Below are 20,678 nucleotides of genomic sequence, written 5' to 3'. Positions count from 1 at the left end.
AATTATTCAGGCAGTGTTGGTGATGGATTTCTACATTATGTTGTTCTTTTTCCAAGAACCTGAAGGTCTACAGTGCAAAAAGCCACTGAAATCCAAAATAGCAAAGGAAACAGTGAGGAAATCTCTGAATATGTCATATCCTGATGAAAAGGGCAAAAGTATATTATGAAATCAAAACAAAGACGTAATCAGCAGGTTTGGGTTACTCAGTGGGCTAATTCTTGCTCAGTGTAGGAGCCAAAAGGTTCGTGCCGTGACAATGCAACCAGAGATACCTGACGGGGGATGAGGGCTCGTGGACTGATGGGCAAGTTTGATCTTATGTAACTTCCGTGTTTTCCAGCAAGAACCACCTATTGTGAAGAGGCTGTCGACACTGCACAGCAGGAACATGGGCTATTTCCCGGACCTTTCCATTGAGACCTGGACTTTAATAACTATCATCATCACTCTCATTGCTGTGTAAGTGTATTGTCATGTTTATCTCTGTCTTTTAAAATGTTTAAAGTATAAAACAGTTCGGTCTATAGATAAACGAGGGCGGAAGTCGTTTATTTTGCGGCACACCTTTGCGTGACGCCGTTGGATTTGTCTGGAATCGAAATCAAAGTTGCAGCAAAACGATCAGTCCTGGGTGAATGCGAATTAAAACCTTTAGTAAGTTGGCTCAGTGTAAAAGGTGCAGCAAGGTGAGCAGGAAAGAAGGGGGAGGTGAAACGGTCAAATAAGTGAAGACTTATGGGAAAAACAAAGGTGGTGCAGCTTCGCACTGACCCACTAGTCTTTCACCAAACACGTTTGGCAACAACATGTCCAAAGTTTGTTTTTGTTTTTTAAGTCCGTTGAGTGAAGTAAGAAATGATGTGCTGTCAAAAGGCTTTTCAAATTAAAGCGTGCTGTCAAAAGGCTTTTCAAATTAAGATGTGCTCCATGAAAATGTCTAAAGGTGAGAATATTTCTCTTCTACTAAAAAGAGTCAAATCATCCACAGAAGCTTCTCAAACTACTTCTGATCTTCACTGGTGTGATCAGTATGTATGTTACCTGGTGAACTCACCCACATGAACTGAAAAAGAAGCAGATCTTGTTTATGGTGTGAGAAGGTAGATCTGCTTTATTAGTATGTGTGTGTGATGAACCTGCTCACCTTCAGCTGTCAGCTCACAGCCTACACAGGGTTATTATTATTATTATTATTATTTAGTAGTAAGGATTTTATTTTAAAGCATCTGAGAGAGGGGGGGGGGCACCATCTGCATTTCTAAGCTTCCAGATTTTAGGGACAGTAAAACACAACATGGCACATAACAGATAAAATGAGCATTTGCTGAGGGAAAATATGCAGCTACTTTGCTGCCAGGCACTTTTATTATTTCAGTATTGTCTTCTAATGGTGCATTGCATGATTGAATGAACTGTTAACTGCTACCACTAAAATTTAAAAGAGCAAACCAAACAAGTTCAGATTTAGATATTTGTTCAATCACTATTCTCAGACTAAAACCCAAATAAAATAGTTCAAATAAATAGACATTACAGTAACACGAGCGTAGGAAAATCAAACAGTTTGATTTATAATAAGCATAGTCTTTGTGCAAGACACACGTGCTTTATCAAAAAAGGTATTTATTGAAACATGTGCAGTATATGATAAATGGGAAATATTAAAGCAATTCGATACAAACACACAGCATGAAGGAAACAAAGTCTGTAATTTCACAAAAGAAAAGGTATGTAGAGAAAAAGAACTTTTTAAATACTAGATGCATTTGGCCTCATGTAACTAATCCTGTTTTAATCCTTAGCTATGGATATGCACCGTATGGATTTTTCAAGAAATTAAGCGTCCACGGACCCAAACCTTTGCCCTTTATTGGGACTTTTTGGGGGTACAGAGAGGTGAGACATGTTTGGTGCACATTCTGCTGATGGTGGTTTTAACTGTTTCAATGCATTTGCCACTTCCTTCTCATTTTGCTCCTCAGGGAATCCACAACTTTGATACAAAATGCTATCAGAAATATGGCAAGATGTGGGGGTAAGTGTTTTACATCAAGGAATCTATCATTCCTTACATGTCAAAATTCAGGTTGTAACTGAGTTTTTGCAATATCTCTAATTGTATTACAAGCTTGTACGATGGCAGACAGCCAGTCCTGGCTATAATGGACACAGCAATGATCAAAACAGTCTTGGTTAAGGAGTGTTATTCTGCCTTCACCAATAGGAGGGTAAGGTAAACAAACACTAGTTTCTCTACAGTTTCTCAAGTTAACACCGTAATACTAATCCAAGAACACACTTTGAACACGCCATGTGTGAATGTGTGTGTGCCTTAGAACTTGGGCCTAAACGGACCCTTGAACGATGCTATAACTGTGGTAGAGGATGAGGAATGGAAGAGGATTCGCAGCGTGCTCTCTCCATCATTCACCAGCGGACGACTGAAAGAGGTTAGAAAGCACCCTGCTGAATGTTTTCAATGATTACTGTTGATTCCAGTGCATAGTTCACATATTCACATTAAAGCTGTTTTATATCGGTATGCAAATACTGTATTTTATGTTTTAATGTTTCCATTATTGGGACAGATGTACACAATAATGTTACAGCACTCGAGTAATCTAATCAGCAACCTGCAAAAGAAAGTGGAGGCTGATGACGTCATAGAGGTCAAAGAGTGAGTTATTTTCCTGTTTGTTATGAGATTTGGGCACAAAAGTCTTTTCTAGCAATATTCACTTATTCATACTGAAATATGTATCATTATTGTTATTATTATCAACTGCAATTACATGTTTGCCTTTTTTGCAGAGTATTTGGACCGTACACGATGGATGTTGTGACCAGCACTGCCTTCGGTGTAGACATTGATTCAATCAGTCATCCCACTGATCCTTTTGTAGCAAATATTAAAAGGCTGGTCAAGTTAGATTTCTTTCATCCTTTGGTTGTGTTATCAGGTATGCCAAACATTATTATTTATCCAGAATGTTTAATTTGTCCTCTGGAGCCATGAATTAACTATGTCTTTCAATTCTCATTCGTTTTAGTTCTGTTTCCATTCTTCAGACCAGTTTTTGAGAAGCTGGACTTGTCATTATTCCCTGCTGATGTGCTGAATTTCTTTTACAACGTTTTGAAGAAGATCAAGGAAGATCGGGCAAATGAATGCAAAGTAATTTAGCTATAACAAGTTTAACAGTGGCTGCAAGCTATTTTAACATTTCCCTAAAACATTTCTACTTGTTTTTATCTGGCAGAACCGAGTGGACTTCATGCAACTAATGATGGACTCTGAGATTTCAGAGACCAACAAAAATGATCTGAGCTCCCAGAAAGGTAGAAAAAGAAATCAGATGGAGAAATTGAAGTTTCTCTGTAGTCATGACTGAAGGAAAGTTAACCTTTCTCCCTGTCCTTTTTATTTTTTACTCTACATGTACACAGTCAGTGTAGTCAAAGCTATCAAAGGTCACATTGTTAAGTAGCATACTAACTAAAATCCATTGCTTTGCATTGCGCTGACTGATGCATAATACGTCTATTACATCACATGTTTTGGTTAAAAGGGAAGTTTTAAAGGAAGTAAACTTTAAAATGTCAGTTTACACTTAGTGCATTATGAACCCCCTCCTTTGGGAATAATACGTTAATCACGGTGTGTTTGTGTTTCAGGGCTGACTGATCATGAGATTCTTACTCAGGCCATGATATTCATCTTTGCTGGCTATGAAACCACTGGCAGCTCACTGGGCTTTTTGGCCTACAACCTGGCAATCCATCCCCACATCCAAAAGACTCTGCAAGAGGAGATTGATGAAACCTTCCCTGACAAGGTTACTTTCATTTCATTTCCACTCATTTTGTTTTTATTGAACAACTGCTCCTGCGAAACAGCCGATAACTATACGTTACCACTCGCTACAGGCTCAGCCAACCTATGAAGCCCTGATGCAGATGGAATACCTGGACATGGTGCTGAACGAGTCATTGAGGCTGTACCCTGCTGGTAATCGATTAGAGAGAGTGGCAAAGGCTTCTGTCGAAGTGAACGGTGTCACCATCCCTAAGGGAACTGTCATCGTGATACCAGTTTATGCTATCCAGCATGACCCTGCTTTGTGGCCTGAGCCTGAAGCTTTCACACCTGAAAGGTACTTTACTGGTTTCATAATATCATAATTCATAAGTTTTAACCAAATATTTGTCTAAGAATCATCTAAGAATCATAATCTGTTTGTTCATTTTTTAGGTTCAGCAAAGAGAACAAAAACAACATAGATCCTTATGCATTCCTGCCCTTCGGAGCTGGGCCGAGGAACTGTATCGGCATGCGATTTGCTCTCTTAGTGATGAAGTTGGCCATAGTGGAGATCCTTCAGCACTTCAGCTTTGTCACATGCAAGGAGACAGATGTGAGAAGACATTTTCAGTATTTTTGATCTTAAAGAACTTAGAGTTTTTAAAGTAGAAATGGTTGACACTGAGTTTTGGATTTCAGCTTTGGTAGAGCCTCATTTGTGACACTTTTTTTTTTCTAGATTCCATTGGTGCTGGGAAATAATATATTTTCTACACCCAAGAATCCCATCAAGCTGAAGTTAGAGCGCAGAACGACTGCTGCCAGTTCTTCTTGAAGCTAACATCTGATTATCTGTATAATGGATTATAGTTTAACACTTAACTACTTGCTACTATGTTTGTCATTTCAGTAACTAACCTTTTCAATTCATTATGCAGTTTTCATAAGAATCTTCCTCTGTGGTTTGTGTCTTTTAACTACACTATAGATTTTAGACCATAAAACATAAGGTCTTCTTGGATATTAAAGGATACAAATATTTTTAAGCATTACTTTTCTGCCTGGTCATGAATATATTGCGATATGTGACAACTGTTGCTTTTACTATTTCCATGTTATCCACTCAGGTTAAACTCTTCAGAGAAATATAATTATACTGAAAAAGCTTCATGTTGAGAGTTTAAATAATTGTCTTGATAATAGTCATCCAACTTGGCCTGTTTCCACCTGCGTTGTTGTGATCTGTCCTCATCAGTTGAGAAGTTAGGGCGCTCCTGTGTAGGCTGGGCTGTGGAAACAATACAAACAGGCCCACATGTGCATGATGATCTCATTCTCCTCCCCTCATGTTATGAATGATATTGTATGTTTGTATTATTATGTTAGCGTAGGATTGAAAATGCTCACATTAAATTTGGTGAAGGTGTGGACTCTGGTCATTTGACAACCCTTTAGCTGCAGTTTAGTTATATTTCATTTTAGGATAATTAGGCTGCACTTAGTTTGATTTATGCTGCTTTATACTTCACAGAGTCACAGGGTTTTTTTTCTGCATAATAGGTACAGATTTTATACTTAAGTTACATTTAGACATGTAAGAATTTACATTTAGACATTTACCTCAAATTGAGTATTTCTACCCAAAATGCTCTTGATTTCTATTTACATGAGCATCTGAATAATTCTTCCACTAACTGTAATCCCAAACTACAGACTCATTCAGCTGTACTGGAAAAATACAGTCAGTTAACACAAGTCAGCACAGGCCTGTCCTGACATGACGAGACATGAGGAGACATCACATATTGAACGTAAAGTGTGTTGAGTCAATAAGTGTTTAACAGAAATATGATGATGTAACTGTCAGTGCTTTATATCTTAGAGAATATTAGACTGAAGTTTGACTGATAGGTGTCTTCATCAGGGCTGTGCATGTCCTGAATTTGCTGTATTTTACAAGCACATACTGCACTCAGCAGAGCAACAGAACTGAGAAGGACAAGCTTGTAATGTGAGAACACTTTTTATTATTTTGGCAGGTATTTTAACAGCATCATTTTGCTTATCAGGTTTCTGATCCTGCTTTTTAATCAGACAGAGTCCACAGGGAGATAACAGTCACAAAGAAACAAAAGAAGGAGTGGTAATAAAGATTAGACTATTCAGTGCCGACCTTTTCCTATTCTATTTCACTCAATAACTGGCCTAGTTCTAAATGTTAGGACAGGGTTTCAAGAGGCTGAGTCCACAATGACCTCAATGAATGAGCAAACCAGCATTTCCCAGTTCATTTTTTGAAACACAATCCTCAGTGTTTCTGAGGAAGGTGCGTAAACAAAACCTAAATATACTTTGTATCAATGCCTTATATCAATATATGAATGTGTCATAATCTCCCCAGATGAGTTAGGGTGCACTGAAGTGTGAAAACATATAGAAAGCAGTGAAGCAGTGACGTGTTCGATGCCAACATTAACAAACATTTACTGCTATAGATTTCATTTGGACAGCCTTTGTCACTATAACAAGAAATTTATACATTACATGTAAAGTCAGCCACAACTAAATCCTCCTGGAGAACTACCCCTGTACTAATGTCATGCAGTATGTAGTTTGAATGTAGTTTCTTACAGTAAACAGCATGGACTTTGGATTTTGGTCAAAATGTGAGAGAAACGCAGCTGCACAGCAGACTGACGTTGTGTGTCATGTAACCATGGTAACTGTACATAAATATGTAAATACAAAATGTTTATTTATCACAAATGCAGGGAAAAAGACTAAAATGTCACTAACAAAAGCTAAACTAAATTATCTTCATTTATTTATTTATTACCAAAAAGATAAACAAAAATCAAATGACTACATTTGAACTAAAACATACATACATATATACATCATCATACATCATCATCATTATATATACTTCATAAAAAACTAAATCAGAGCACTGAGCAGCAGAGCCTTAATGTGATGTCGCAGATTGGCCATTAGAGGGCGCTGCAGCACCGTGCGGGATGATGCAAACCCTCTTCCCAACGAGGCGGCGGTTTTTCAAGGAAAATAACCTGTTCAGCGAGTTTTTAGACAGTTACATATTTTCTGTTAGAGCAAAACTTGCATTATTTTTTTCTTTTTTAGATTATCTATTATTTTTCTGTTCTTTTGTAAAAAATAAAATCCATTTGAATGCACCCTCACCTTTAAAACAACCTATCAAAACAAATAAATATACACCATTATTGCGATTACATGTCAAACGTGCAGCTTTAATTTTCCTGCAGGGGAAAAGGAGTGGACACACATCAACACTGGACGTCCGAGACAAAGAGGTTTATCCCACGGACTCGAGAACGCCCTAATCCCCGCCCCTTTTCCAAGAGCTCGCCAGCCATTGGTGAGAATCTCGCACCGGGCGCCTCTGATTGGCTAGCGGCCTCGTCACCGAAGCTCTGTTGTTCAGAGTCGCCTGAGAGCTGGAGCGCCTGTGACAGTGGACTGATTTGATTCATGCTGTTGTGGAGCCTCATTTTTGGATTTGCACAACAGTTAATGCGTCCGGACCTGAGCGCATGAAGGTATGTTTACATGTTCATGTTTGTGGAAGTGTTTGCTGCTGCCTTCGCAAAATACAACGTTCGACTTTACTGGGGCTTTTTAGGAAGAAAGCAACAAAATCCATAGGCTGGTCTCTGAAGGGCTTTGCCTTTTCTGGTGAAAGGGAAACTTTAGCAGGCAGGACTTGGTGACTTGGTGAATAATAATGCCCAAACCCTCTTTAGGTGAAGAGGGTTTCCTAGATAGAAGCAACAGCCGCTGAGATTCAGGGCTCTTATGTTGACTTCATTTTCAGGCTTAATGGGACTGGGTACTCAAGTAAAATTGATGTAATATTGATTTTACCATCATCTCTACAGGCAATCTATGGAGGTAATAGCTAATTTGATGTTTTTAGGGTGTTAACAGCTGAACAAATTGTTTCCAACACGGAAAATAACTAGAAGGGATGAATCCCTTGTGTCAGACAAAGGCCCAGGACGGCAGGTGGATCTGTTGCTGTTCCTGAGCAACCACTGCGATCATTTATTGCTTTGAACACACTGGGCAGTCTGTCCTGCACGTTGAGCACAAGCCCTTCCTGCTTTGTCAACCAGGGAGGGTAAAGGTTAACCCAGACCTTGTTTGCTACCTGAGAGAAATGACTGCAAAGGAAAAGGCACTTACCAAGGATGGCTCAGCGCTTTAGACACTCACCACAGATCTGTACTGTCAGATGAGCTGCTATGTACTTCTGCATTAACCTATACAACAAATACAACTTGATCAGCAGCTGCATGAATTTAACATCATTGTCACATTAAGATGATTAATCTACCAGTTCTCACAAAGCCACTTGAAACCATGTGAGCTTCACTGTGGGGTTCAGTGATTTACTCCTGTGGGCATTCCTGAAATGCTGGAATGATTTTCCATGGGAACTGATTTACAGATATCAGGTGACACATTTGTCCTACACTGACAGCAAGCAGCTCAAACACACACACACACACACTAATATCTAAACTAAACTAATGTCAAAGCATCTGAGCGTGCCTGTGGCTGGGCAGGACTGGAAACCGCTGCTGCTAATGTCAAGTTAGTAGCCAGTAAATGACTGGTTCACACGTTGCTGGTCTGCTGTAAATGTGTGGTGAGCCTCAGAATGCACTGAGGAATTCTGGAGAGGCTCAGAAAGTTGTGGGACACTGCAGCAAGAACGTAAACAGAGTCCACCTTCACTGGCAGTGATGAGCAGAGGTTTGTTTAAGGACAGACGGGTGATAAAGGACAAACCTGAACAAACAAGTGAAGAAACATAAGAACTGCGGGTCATGAAGGGGTCACTGATGAGTGTGAACATAAACATGTGATAAGACTAAATGTAGGGCCCACATGACACGTCACCCTCCAACACCATTTTCATTATGTTAGATTGTTGCTATAATTTGACAAACACCCATGTGGATTATTGGTTATACAGAAAATATACTCTAAGGTTTGTTTATTTGATATGGTTTCGTTAATTGATTGGATTAGACATAAGGATGTGTGGCTTTAGTTATCTGAGTTTACAGCTTCCACATACCCTGTCAAACACATGTTTAACTCTCTGAGGAGCAGCCACACTGTTATAAAGCCCTGACAGTAACCTAAGAGCAACCTCACTCCTGTTTCAAAGATGAGGTCAACTGCGTATTGTCTTTTTCCTGAATTTAAGGATGATGTCAGCTGTGTGTGTTATGTCTGGTCCATATGACTAAACTGGACTCACCGTACTTCTACAGTGGAGGCAGTGAGGGATGGTTAATAAATACAGTCATATTTTCCCAAAAGTCTTGGTATTCATTTCATACCAAACCTTCTCAGTGGACAGTTGGGGCTGAATTGAGTGGACAGCTGTCCTCAGTACCTAAGCAACTTAACATGCAGATATGCTAATGACTTCCTGTTTATAACCCTGGGCACAACCCAGCGAGGCTGCAGATGGGACCCCAAGTCCAACCCGATATCAACACTAGGTCTCACTGAAAAATGAACTGAGACATCACCAAGTGCTATTCTACACATAAATTGTAATTCCTAGAAACTATTGCATTTGTTTTGTCTTGTTTACTTGCTTCTCTTATGTAATGAAAGTGAGTTTGAAAAGTCAGGTATAGTGTGTTGTTTATAGGTAACTGTAAGACTTTATGCCTCTTATTCTTTCCCATTTTCCCTGTTTGTCTGTCTCTCTTCAGGAGAAGATGAACGTGGAGGCTCTCAGCAGAGCAGAGCTGCTAACTCTCCTCAGTATCTTGGAAGGAGAGTTGGAAGCCCAGGATGTGGTCATACATGCACTCAGAGTGAGTTGGCATTTATAACTCACACACAAAATTCCCCTGTTGTATCACACACATTGCAGGACACCATGAAAATTGTGTGCATATATTGAAGGCATGAAACTTACTTTAAAAATACGTATCTGAGAAACCTCTCGAAATAAAACAGGCTTTTTGTGTTGTTTTTACTGGGGACATTCTTATGCACTAAAATTAACCAATTTTAGTATTATACCCCCAAAATGAACATGACCTAACAGGCATGGGATGTGTAAACAGGAAACAGAGCTTATAAAGACAATGGCCCAGGCACCGCTCCGGGTTCCTAGGGCTTTTATTCCAACAAAGCAGCAACATCATCGCTAGTCAGGCCAGTCTTTGGCTGAAATCCACGTTTCTCATTTGAACTCTTACGTCAAGTACTATTCCGACCCAATTTGTCCACACTGTGTCTAGATCATACCTTCTTTGTCTTAAATGTGTCTTAATGGACCATTTTGCCTCACGTTTCTTCTAATCTGGGAAAAGAGAAACATATTTTGAACCCTCATGAGCAAATCAACTACAGTATACTCACAGGCAACCCAGACAACCTCTGAATGGTTTTAGGTGCGTTCGCTTGGACGGCTTGAACCCACAGACTTTATTCAGCAACAGTCTCATCACATTTCCAATATTTCCACAGTTGGAAACTAACTCTGACATAGTTGTTCCTTTAATCCTCAGTTTTGTGCAGCTCATTCTTTCATTTTCAAAGAGACAGCATTGCTTTGTACAGCTACAATGCTTTGCTGTGTTTGAGTCCGCTCTGATTGGCTCTATTCACACCCCTTGCTGGTTTTCACGCATATGACCACAGCAGCTGCTCCATGCTTGGATGAAGTTCGAGGAAGGCTCTGAATTCTTGACTCAGCGTCTGAAATAGTGATTGAGGTTGTGACGAGACAAGTAGTAACCACGACTGTCTAATAAGTAGGTCTTGATAGTGACGTTTATCTAACAAGTGAGTAAGACTGTAATCTTGGGAGAATTTCATCGCCAGGGCCCGAGGGGATGCTGTTCTAACCACACCAGTTCAGATGCATCTTAAATGGCAACTGTCCAGGAAACACACATACACATGCAGTCATACCTTTAGAACAAACGTACAGCCACTGTTTTGTCTGTACTTTTTCCTTTTTCTGAATCTGCTGTAGTTTTACTGCTTTTTTTTTTTTCCTCCCTCTTTTCCTCCCACTGTCTTCCTCACAAGCAGCCACATTACAGGGGGTCTTTCATGTTGGACCATGACCCGTGTCCACTCGGCCTACTCACTCACACTCACACACACTCTGGCCGCAATTTTTGTAATTTATTGTGGAGAGGATGTACAGAGTTGTGGGCTTAAATCACTAACTTCCCTTGTTTCCACCAGGGGCCATTTTCACTAACTGGCCCATGTTAGGGCAAAGTGTGTGTAGACGTGAGGCTGCAGAGGGGAGTGTCAGGGGCTGATAGCAGGCTATTATGTCCAATATTGAGCTCCTTGTCTGTGATTTAGCGCTGAGGAGATTTGTTTGTACAACCTGTTTCTTTATCTTGACTGTTTGTCATCTTCCATTGATCTTGATCTTTCACAAAGACATCCTTTAGGTAAAGCTCTCAGTGTTGACACCTAAAATGCCACATTAATCAAACTCAGTGTGTGTGCCAGTAATTTGTACTTGCACATGAGGAGGATTTAGAAAGACAAAGAAATGCTCAAATCTTCTCCACACATTTCCTGTAACATTTAGGATGCCTGTGCATCGCTTGGGTCAGTTGGATTCAGGTGGTAATTTACTAATTTACAGTATGAGATGGAGTTACCCATGGAACTTGTCTCTACAGATTGTTCTGTTTGTAGTTCTCATCACTAAGGACACAGAAGATAAGCGTTTTTACTAGAGGGAACATTCCTGAGAACATGACACCAGAAACAGGTCCCACATTCCAAGAGGAGTGGCATATCTTTTAACTTGATGATCTAGACATGAACTATTGCTGTTATTATCAGGCACAAATGACATAAATCCAGACTAGAGCGAGTTCTCAGAAGGAATGTCATTGAAAGTCATAAAAACAGACACAGGTGAGAGCCTTTATTTCTACACCTGCCCTTCAAATGCTCAGTAACAGGCCTCTGCAGTCTGTCCTTGATTCTTCTGTGTCTATTTTTGAGAGTGTAAGTAAACAAGTGAACAAAGTGGGAAACCAACTGTGAAATCAAAGTATACATCAGGTTTGTGGTCTTGAGTAATTGTGGCTGTAAAACGAATATTGCTTTTTATCACTGAATGTGGAAGTTTTTGTTTACCCAGGCTGTCCCGTTTGTTGCCATCATGTTTTTGATATGATGTCATATCCTGTAATCCTAAAACGCTAATGTCTATTTTTTGCAGGCTGACGTGTTTTCCTGGTTCCATAAACAATAGCGCCTCTGCAGAGTGTGCTGTTCAGATAGGATTGTTTTTTCTGTACAAGAATCACCGGCCAAGAACTGGGAACAGTGTCAATGTTTATAGGGGAAAATACAAAAACAAAAAGTATAAGTAACCCATAGAATAGGATTAAAGTAAGGTAATAACATATATGTGGTACATACCTGTGTCATACCAACAGTCTGAGCCCGGGGCCTGAGAGAGTTAAATTCACTGACCTGAAAAGGATGAGATGATGTCAGTGTATCTGATGGTATTTTCTGGGTTTTATTGTTACATAGACAAGAACACACACCTACGCAGAGCACATCTCAAGCTCAGTTCACAATAATGATGTGCGTCTGTGTCTCCTTTGTGTGCCTTTTTATGGGAGCCTCTCTTACCCCTGGAGAACATAAGTTCATATCTGTAATGGTAATGAACTCCACCCTTTGCTACTGTTTGCACTGAACAGGGGACTATTTGCTTGCTATAAATAAAATAGAGATGTAGGACGTCAGGCCAAAACCAAAAACAGTAGGCTGTCTGACAAACTGTAAAAAAAATCACTGCTTTCTCATTTTTGACCCCCTTTCAAGAAACGCCATGGTACTTCCCTCATTCACCTCATGATATGTGATGCTCCAAAAACATTGCTAGGTGTCCAGAGGGTGAGAGCACTTGCTTCCATGTTTCATCACTGCTGATGACAACATTTGAAGCTGCTATTATGTGGAAGTTGTCTGCATGGCCATAAAGTGAACTTCCATCCCAGTTATCTGTGGGTGTGGGTGTGTGGGTGAGTGAGATGTGTGGAGGATAAGGCTTAAGCCTTAAGCACACACCTTAGCTTACTCTTTGAAAAGCATACATTTAAAATCTCATATCTCTTTGCCTTTGTCTCTCTGTCGTCTCTTTCTCTTGCTCTCTGTCTCTCTCTCTTTTTCCTCTCTGTTCTGAAGAGGTAAAGTGTCCTGCACAAGTGACTTATGTTTACCCCTGTGCTGTTTGCACCTTCAAATCAAACGTGGCGTTAGAGAAACATATTAATAGACATAGCAACTTCAGGACACACACTAACACATACACTAAACTACTACACTCCTATTTCTTTCTAAATGCATAGACCCTACAAATATTCATTGATATTCAATAGTTATTGTATGAAAGCATAAGGTTTTTCTGTATTTGTTTTTAGTCATGAACACAGTCTCATGTCCCTATTTCTAATTTGGAGATTTCAGGATTCTAGATGAGTAAGAATGAAATAGTTTTATTTGTAATAACTAAATTGAACTCAAAGACAACATTATACATCAGTACATTATGTTTTATGAAAATAAGATGTTGGAGGATACCAGTGCAGAGTCCCCTCTCCTCTTCTTGCGAGACTCTTCCACTGAACTCTTTAAGTAAGTCCCATGAAAAGCTCTTTTCACATCTGACAGGTCTGTTCCTGTTGTCCTTTTGTCTCTGTGTGTAATTGTTCTCCTGAAGAGCGGACGTATTCACCAGGAATGCATACTTTTCCCATAAGCCCCACTCCAAAGCTTCTGGATTTGAGATGTTACCCTGGAGACAGACAGTTATGCTAAGAACCTTATGCAGCAGGGCACAGACAGACTAAGACTAACGTGAACCAGCTGCACATTCATATATTCACACATTTTCATTTTCTCAGTGTTGTTTAGGTGTGTGATTAAAGGCTAAACTCTATATTGGAAACAGGAGGTATGGACCCAGTACCATTCAGAACAATCATTTTGTCCATGCTATCTATTCTATACTGTCTGTCTATTCTGACTTCATTGTGTGAGAGTCATGACATTGGCTCAGTCAGGAAACAGGACTCCCTGGCTCCTTTCATCACACACAAGAGAATGATTGTGCCCTGAAGCTGTAGGTAACTGCCTGACTGAGAATTTGTCCAGGTGAAAAGCATCAGGTTGTCTTTCACACCTCCTTAGAGCTGTGGAAATGCATTAGACAAACAAGCTGTCGTTGCTATTTTAAAAGAAGTTATCAAATAAGCTGTAGCACACTCATTCCAACACTGCATCCAGTTGTAGAGGAACTCCTACATATGTTCTTCAAATTCAAAAACATAATTAATATAAAACAGCGGACAAAATGCAAATTGATAACATATAATAGAGTATATTCCTTTGCACAGATTAGTTGCAGAGGCATCTGGAATCAGTATAGAGCAGAAATAAATGCTTTGTGGCACAGAGGGTTTGTTTGCTGTGCTCTCTCATAAGGAAAGCACACTCTGTCATTATGATCAGAACTATCCTGAGAAAACCGAAAGACCAGGCCCTACACGAGGACTACTACTACTACTACTATATACGTATGCACACACACCCACGCACACCCACGCACACACACGCACACACACACGCACACACACACACACACACACACAACATCCAATCTCAGCACAGCCCTTAATGGCCTGTTTAAACTGCTATTTAACTCAGGAAGCTGCAGTTTTGTCTCCAGCTAGATGAAGAAGGTTTTCTGCTTAACTCAGAAGCCCAGCACAAAAAAACACATGCACACACACAGCTAAACATGATGGAACACACATTATTATTCACATAAAAAAGGTGAAAACTAGGCAGAGACATGCTACACACACTCGTACCTACGTTCACACGTTATAGCCTACTGGGCAAGACATGGAGACAATGCAGGAGACTGTAGGCATTGAGAGTCTTTGTTCATCTCTTCACTGAGGGTCACATTCTTTGCTCAAGCAGAGAAAAAGCCTCAAATACAGCCTCCTTACTGATGCCCTAAGGGTGTATGTGCATGTGTGTTTGTCCTTCTATAGACAGCTTGTGAGAAAAAGAGACAAAGAGGCAGAAAGATGATTCTGAGAAGTGATGATGGACTGGAATAGGAATGTGGTGCCATGCATGTTTGGGCAGGGGGACAACATGGCCCGGAGGACTGGGGTGTCTGATGAGGACTGTACTGGGAGGTAGAGACAGGTGTCCTGGAGGCACGTTGGGGGAACCCTTAGGCACGGGCTTACATCAACAGCCCCACCAACCACCCCTGCATTTAAATCTACTAACTATGTGTAGTTAACGAGATTTCCCAAATGACATCAAAGATGCCAGGAACGAGGGCAACAGCTAGTTAATTTTCATTTTTAAAAAAGTTCGCTGTCACTTTTTTATTGAGTTTTATAATTTTAGGTTAGTTATAATCTGACCACTTCATTAGAATCAGGTCTGTGCGTGTGTTTGTGATTTCATAGACCAGTCCTTCACCCCTGGATCCCTGGGGAGGAGTTAACATCTGCCCCTGGTGGGGGTTGGACATCAGTGCTTCACCTCTTTGTGTTTAGGTTGAGAGGAAAGACCATCTGCTTGTGCTCACACTGACAATAACATCACCCCACCGATACAGATTTCCTGCACTCTGTCACACACACATCAGAGTCAGTGCGTCAGTGGTGATAATAATCCCTAAAGTTTTTTATCTACAGTGTGTGTATGAGTGAGTGTGTATGTGTGTATACTTACGCAGTATGTTTGTGATGAGGCACAGTTGGATTTCATGTCATCTTAACACATTACCTCCTCACATGCAGTGCGGAAAGTCAGTCCATGTACTGACATATCCTAATATGTTTTTCTTCTCAGTCTGAACTGAATGTGTGTATGGGTGCTGGCGCTTGTTAAACAGACCACCACAGATAGACACTGAGGACATAGGCAGCGTTTGCTTACATTTAATCTAACACCTTACCAAGAGGTTGTTTACTGAGCTGTGTGTATGTATGTGCACGCACTTGTGTGCTCTACCATTTAGCACAATTGATTTTTCCACCTTGGGAAGACCATTTGATTTTCAAGTGAAGGGCTAGTGTATTGGAATTAACACAATTTCATGTGTGTGCTGTATGTTTGTGCGTATCTTTTAGGCTCAGCACAGAGATGCTTTCGTTCAGGAGCGCTATGGCCAGTATGACCTCAGCGATCCATTCCTGGCCTTGCAGCGTGACAGCGAAGCCACAGAGCGCCAGAACACACTTGCCCAACCTCAGTCACACCCACATGGTCGTGCAGTAGGCCCGAACCCTCTGGCTGTGCTGAAGCTGGTCATGGCTCACTGCAAGAGGATGCAGGAGAGGATGATGGGACAGTTGGCTGCTGCTGAGAGCAGACACAGAAGGGTAAGAACACACATTCTCATATATTCAGTGAGTTCTCAAGCATTCCAGTTTTGTGTGTGGGGACAATGTTGCAACCAGCAAAGTACAAGTGTCACACAGGGGCTTGCACTTGTACAATAGGCTTGTTGTGTGTGTGAATGTGTGCATGCATCTAGTTGTCTCCATGTTTCAGACACTGTAGATTTGGCTTGGAGCAGTGAGGCAAGGGGCAAGAGTTGTGCCCGGGGCTTTGAGGGGTGATATGGAGATTTATCACAGCACATTTGTGGGAGTCATAAACATTCAACCTCTAGTTTGTCTGTGGGTCAAACTGAGAGAGTTGATGAAACTGACAAAACCTTTTCTTTAAGAGGAGGTTCTCCTGTGCAGACAAATCACAGCAACTCACAGCAGTGATGCATCTAATAATGAAATAAATCAAAGAAATATAATTTGCTCGTTTGAGAATGATGCTTAACCTGTTTGTGTGTGTGGCTCTGTGTTTTATAGATGATAGCTGATCTGGAGGAGGAGAAACGACGGCGTGCCCACGAATCTGCACAGTCTGATGATTTCACCTTCATGCTGCAGACAGAAAGAAACAAGCTGCTGCAACAGGTGTGACTCACATCTAAAAGACATAAACTGTATGTCCTGTTGTACATGTTGGGTTTATGTTTGATAAAGACAGTAAAGTCCCGGAGACATGTGAGCACATATGGTGGGAGAAATGTTTCTGCTTCCCTTTCCCTCCCTCCACTCTCCCTCTACTTTGCCTGTGTGTGCAGTGTCTTTCTTCATAGTAGTAGTCGTGATTTAAAACCCACTGAGTGAGTAGGCAGCATCGGTGCAGCTTCATTGTGTAACACAGTAGGGTGGGGAGGGCTTGGTCTGTTAAAGTACAGACACACACAGGCACCCGTCTGCACAAGCACAGGGCTGTTTCATAGGAAACAGAGGAGGAAGAGGCTATTGTTCAGCAGCCATGGGGCTTTATGGCCTCAGGAAACCTGAGATAATAGATGTCCATGTCTAATGCAAGGTCAGCTCATACGCACACACACTCACACACACATACATACACATACAGTGAGCACACAGTCAACCACTGTACAAACTTCATGCGAAGGCCTTATGTAAGAAGGGGTTCCTGAGTCTTCCTGAGTCTCCCAGTCTTCCTCGGGCTTTCCTGCCTGTGTTGTTTTTGTTCACTAATCATATACACTAGACTGTATTTCACCACCTCCCATTTCCGTCTATTACTCATCAAAGCTTTTAAGCAGCCCAGTTATCCTCTAATGGCCTTCAGCAAACTAACTTTCCATAAATATGCCGTACAAGCAAATATGAAAACCAAATGAAATCAAATATGAAGAACTTTCCCTTTTTCTCTCTTTTGTGACTGAAACAGCACAAACTGTACTTCTTCCCATTTCCTGATTCTGTGAGACTTGATTGGAGTATTTAAGTGTATTTAATCAGACAGAACTGTATGAAGGGACAAGAAAATATGCAGGTGAAACGTGGATTATCTACACAGCAAGTCACTCTGTGTCATCTGAAAGAGTTCCCGCCCCTTTTTTATAATGTAGGTGCAAATAACACGTTTGTATGTATATGACTGTTTGAATGAAATGACATGTACCATGAATGGTACTGGCTGGTAAATAATAGAAAATGAAAAGAGGTAAGAGAATTGTATATGCAGTAAGCTGAAAAGACACTGTTGGTTGGTCCCAAAGTAACTATAGTGGGTTTAGTACAAAATGAAAATTTGTTATTCCAATAATTACTTTTCAAAAAAACAAACGTTCTAAACGGACAAGTTTTTCATCCTGTGTTGGATCTAGCAGTGCTCTTTTGCCTCCTTGTGGTCAAGTCTGGAAGAGCTTCCTTGCTCTGACCTGATTCTTCTCTTTTTTTCTAGTTGGAAGTGGAGCGTGCAACAGTGTGGAGGCTCGAGAAGGAACAAGCAGAGGCAGTGAGGAAGGTGGAGGAGTCACTGTCCCAGCAGCAGGAGCTTTCCTCAAGTCTGACTCTGGACCTCCAAAAAGCCAAGAACCAGATTCAGGAGGAGGCTCAGAACGTCTCCCAACTCCGGACCTTGCTACAAGAAAAGACTGGTTCCCTGGAAAAACTCCAGGGGGTTCTTGAAAATGAGAAGAGCAAGGCAGCCCAGCGAGAGGCCAGGTTTGAGAGGCAGCTGGCTGAGTTTGACACAGAACGAGAGCGGATGGAGGCCAGGATCAGCAAAGAGGAGGAGAGGAGCCGCGAGCTTGAGAGACAGGTGGAGGAGCTGAGGAAGAAGTTGGCTGAACCTGAAGGATGTAAAGAGGCAAAGGAAGCTGTGCCAGAGGTGAAAGAGTCACTTTCTAAGATGACAGTGGTGTCCACATCTGTTCAGACTGAGCCAGATGGAAAAGTAAATGTCAGTCCTAAGTTCGCCTCACTGTCAAAGGTCAATGGCAGTCAGAGTCATAAAGACACAGAGCCCACACTGGAAGGGAGAGGAGCAGAAAATGGAGGGGTGGTAGAGAATGGGGGAGGAGCAGCTTTGCATTCCCCTGTTCATCCTCATTCTCACCCTCATCCTCACTCGCCATCCAGCACAGCCTCCTCCTCCCTGTCCTCATCCCCAATTTCCTCCCCTGTTCTCACCAAGCGTCTGGGCAGTCCAGGTTTCCATCAGTCCTCATACCAGGCTGGGGTCAACCAACGATTCCAGGCCGCCAGACACAAGTTCCAGAGCCAGGCAGAGCTGGAGCAGCAGCAGCATGGTGGCCCTCTTTCTCCCAGGGACCTGTCCCCCACCACCTCCTCCATCCCTCTTCCCCCAGAGCACAGCACAGCTAAGCAGCTGGCTCGCAACACTGTCACTCAGGTGCTGTCCCGCTTCACCAGCCAGCAGGCTGGAGTCAAGCTGACACCAATCAGCAATTCTCCATTTGGTACAGACTACCGCAATCTAGCAGCATCTCCTCCTGGGGGGAGGTCTCCTTCAGGGCCCCTATCTCCAGGCATCCGCTCCCCCTTCAGTCCTCGCTCAGAGAGGATCCATGCTCCTCCAGTACCTCCTAAGAAGACTGGCATGAGTCCAACGCCAGGATCCCCAAGTCACTCTGCTCGGACCAGCCTCTTTCCAGAACTGACTGGGAACTGTGGGCACAGCAACAGTGGGCAGGAGGGAGCCAAGGAACCAGACCTGGTCTTATCTTCTGGCAGCTAGTGGGCAGATTATACAAAATAACTGCCAAATAGGTTAGACCTGAATGAGCAGTCTTAAGACCGTCTTTGCAGCTGCCTGAACCTGGTTCAGAGTATCCTTAATCAGTAGTGTAGACACTTCAAAGCTGGATTGGTTCAAACAGATGCAGTTAAGTTGTTGTGTCCCTACCTCTAGACCACAACCTGAGAAACACTTGGAAAAGAACTGTTTGATATAAAATACAGTATATGGATTATTTTATTGAACTTAATATTTCTTACATTAACTTTCATATCTTTATTTCTTTATATGGCATTTTTTTAATGTTATAAATTTAAAATGAAAATATTTATCTGTTATTTACCCCTAAGACTGTTGAAAAACCATACGTAAAGAGATCTAACTCAACACTTTGATTTTGAAGAAAGTATGGTAATGTCAGTTTGACTTAATAGTATAGCACTCCTCTTACTGTGCAAACTGCCAGTCCTGCTCAAAGACTTTAGTCAGAAGCAAAACTGTACAGAGCTAAAATGTAATACAATAATCTGTAGTTATCACCATGTCACAATAATGAGTAGTTCTTAAATGTTTTCCCTAATCATTTTCATGCAGTTTATATTTAGATTGGCCATTAAACATTATGCTGTAAATAGTTAAAAACAATTCACAATTAGTTCTGTATGAATTATCACCACATGCACGTGCTGTTTTACTACTAGTCATAAATACACTGAATTTGTCTTGAAAAGGGAGAGGACACTTTGCACTACATTACTGTAATTTAGTGAATATCTGTAATTTCAGGGAAGGATCATTTCTGCTTTACCCAAACCAAGGACTGTCATGATTATGTGGTAAGTTGGGGCATTCAATCAATTAACATAATGGGGAATAAATGTTTGACTGTTACTTGCGTCTTAGTATCTTATCAAATAATTTATATAGTATTGTGTGTTGTCCTAGTGCTACACGTCAGATATTTTAGGTTTACTCCATCTTGTTTTCTACTTTCATAACAGGGAATTGATTGAAATAATTATTTTAGCCACTTTAATTCTGTACATGTATATACACCATCTGTGAGGGGCAATGTGCCTCAGCTGTCTCTAGTAAATATGCAAATTATATAAACAATTGCAACACCTAGTGTTATTTCAAATAAACTGTCCATGTCTTAAGGCTTATGGTGTCAGATTTT

The 20,678-nt window shown here is 41.2% G+C and overlaps 2 protein-coding genes across 3 annotated transcripts; both read left to right on the top strand.

Moving 5' to 3' along the window:
• The first annotated feature begins 204 nt into the window (after positions 1–204).
• On the top strand, positions 205–5,231 carry LOC113145499 (cytochrome P450 3A27-like). The gene is made up of 14 exons (XM_026332303.1): positions 205–244; positions 344–462; positions 1,806–1,899; positions 1,986–2,038; positions 2,132–2,231; positions 2,340–2,453; positions 2,592–2,680; positions 2,815–2,963; positions 3,054–3,178; positions 3,264–3,342; positions 3,679–3,839; positions 3,931–4,157; positions 4,256–4,418; positions 4,545–5,231. Exons 2-14 carry the CDS (start codon positions 392–394, stop codon positions 4,638–4,640), a joined length of 1,521 nt encoding a protein of 506 aa, XP_026188088.1. The 5' UTR covers positions 205–244; positions 344–391; the 3' UTR covers positions 4,641–5,231.
• Positions 5,232–7,276: 2,045 nt separating this feature from the next.
• Positions 7,277–20,658, top strand: cttnbp2nlb (CTTNBP2 N-terminal like b). Of its 2 annotated transcripts, XR_003297231.2 has the most exons (6): positions 7,277–7,383; positions 9,583–9,687; positions 16,042–16,293; positions 16,783–16,890; positions 18,200–19,604; positions 19,638–20,658. XR_003297231.2 is itself a non-coding variant. In XM_026331917.2 (5 exons), the coding sequence occupies exons 1-5, from the start codon at positions 7,378–7,380 to the stop codon at positions 19,496–19,498; spliced, it is 1,770 nt and encodes a 589-aa protein (XP_026187702.1). In that variant the 5' UTR covers positions 7,277–7,377; the 3' UTR covers positions 19,499–20,658. The 2 variants fall into 2 exon arrangements, 1 of the variants encoding a protein (XP_026187702.1); XM_026331917.2 differs by having other exon boundaries at positions 18,200–20,658.
• The last annotated feature ends 20 nt before the right edge of the window (positions 20,659–20,678 follow it).

This window comes from Mastacembelus armatus, chromosome 7 (genome assembly GCF_900324485.2).
Source record: "Mastacembelus armatus chromosome 7, fMasArm1.2, whole genome shotgun sequence".
In the NCBI taxonomy this organism is placed as follows: domain Eukaryota; kingdom Metazoa; phylum Chordata; class Actinopteri; order Synbranchiformes; family Mastacembelidae; genus Mastacembelus; species Mastacembelus armatus.
The sequence above is the reverse complement of the archived record's forward strand: the minus strand, read 5'-3'. Positions and strand labels throughout refer to the sequence as shown.

What these genes read in the sequence shown, in the direction of transcription:
- LOC113145499 (XM_026332303.1), top strand. Translation starts at nt 392, where the DNA reads ATGGGCTATTTCCCGGACCTTTCCATTGAGACCTGGACTTTAATAACT. An exon ending in CTGCCTTCACCAATAGGAGG is followed by an intron (nt 2,232 to 2,339) that starts GTAAGGTAAACA and finishes TGTGTGCCTTAG; the next exon opens with AACTTGGGCCTAAACGGACC. An exon ending in TCCTTTGGTTGTGTTATCAG is followed by an intron (nt 2,964 to 3,053) that starts GTATGCCAAACA and finishes CATTCGTTTTAG; the next exon opens with TTCTGTTTCCATTCTTCAGA.
- cttnbp2nlb (XM_026331917.2), top strand. An exon ending in TGGTCATACATGCACTCAGA is followed by an intron (nt 9,688 to 16,041) that starts GTGAGTTGGCAT and finishes CGTATCTTTTAG; the next exon opens with GCTCAGCACAGAGATGCTTT. An exon ending in CTGAGAGCAGACACAGAAGG is followed by an intron (nt 16,294 to 16,782) that starts GTAAGAACACAC and finishes TGTGTTTTATAG; the next exon opens with ATGATAGCTGATCTGGAGGA.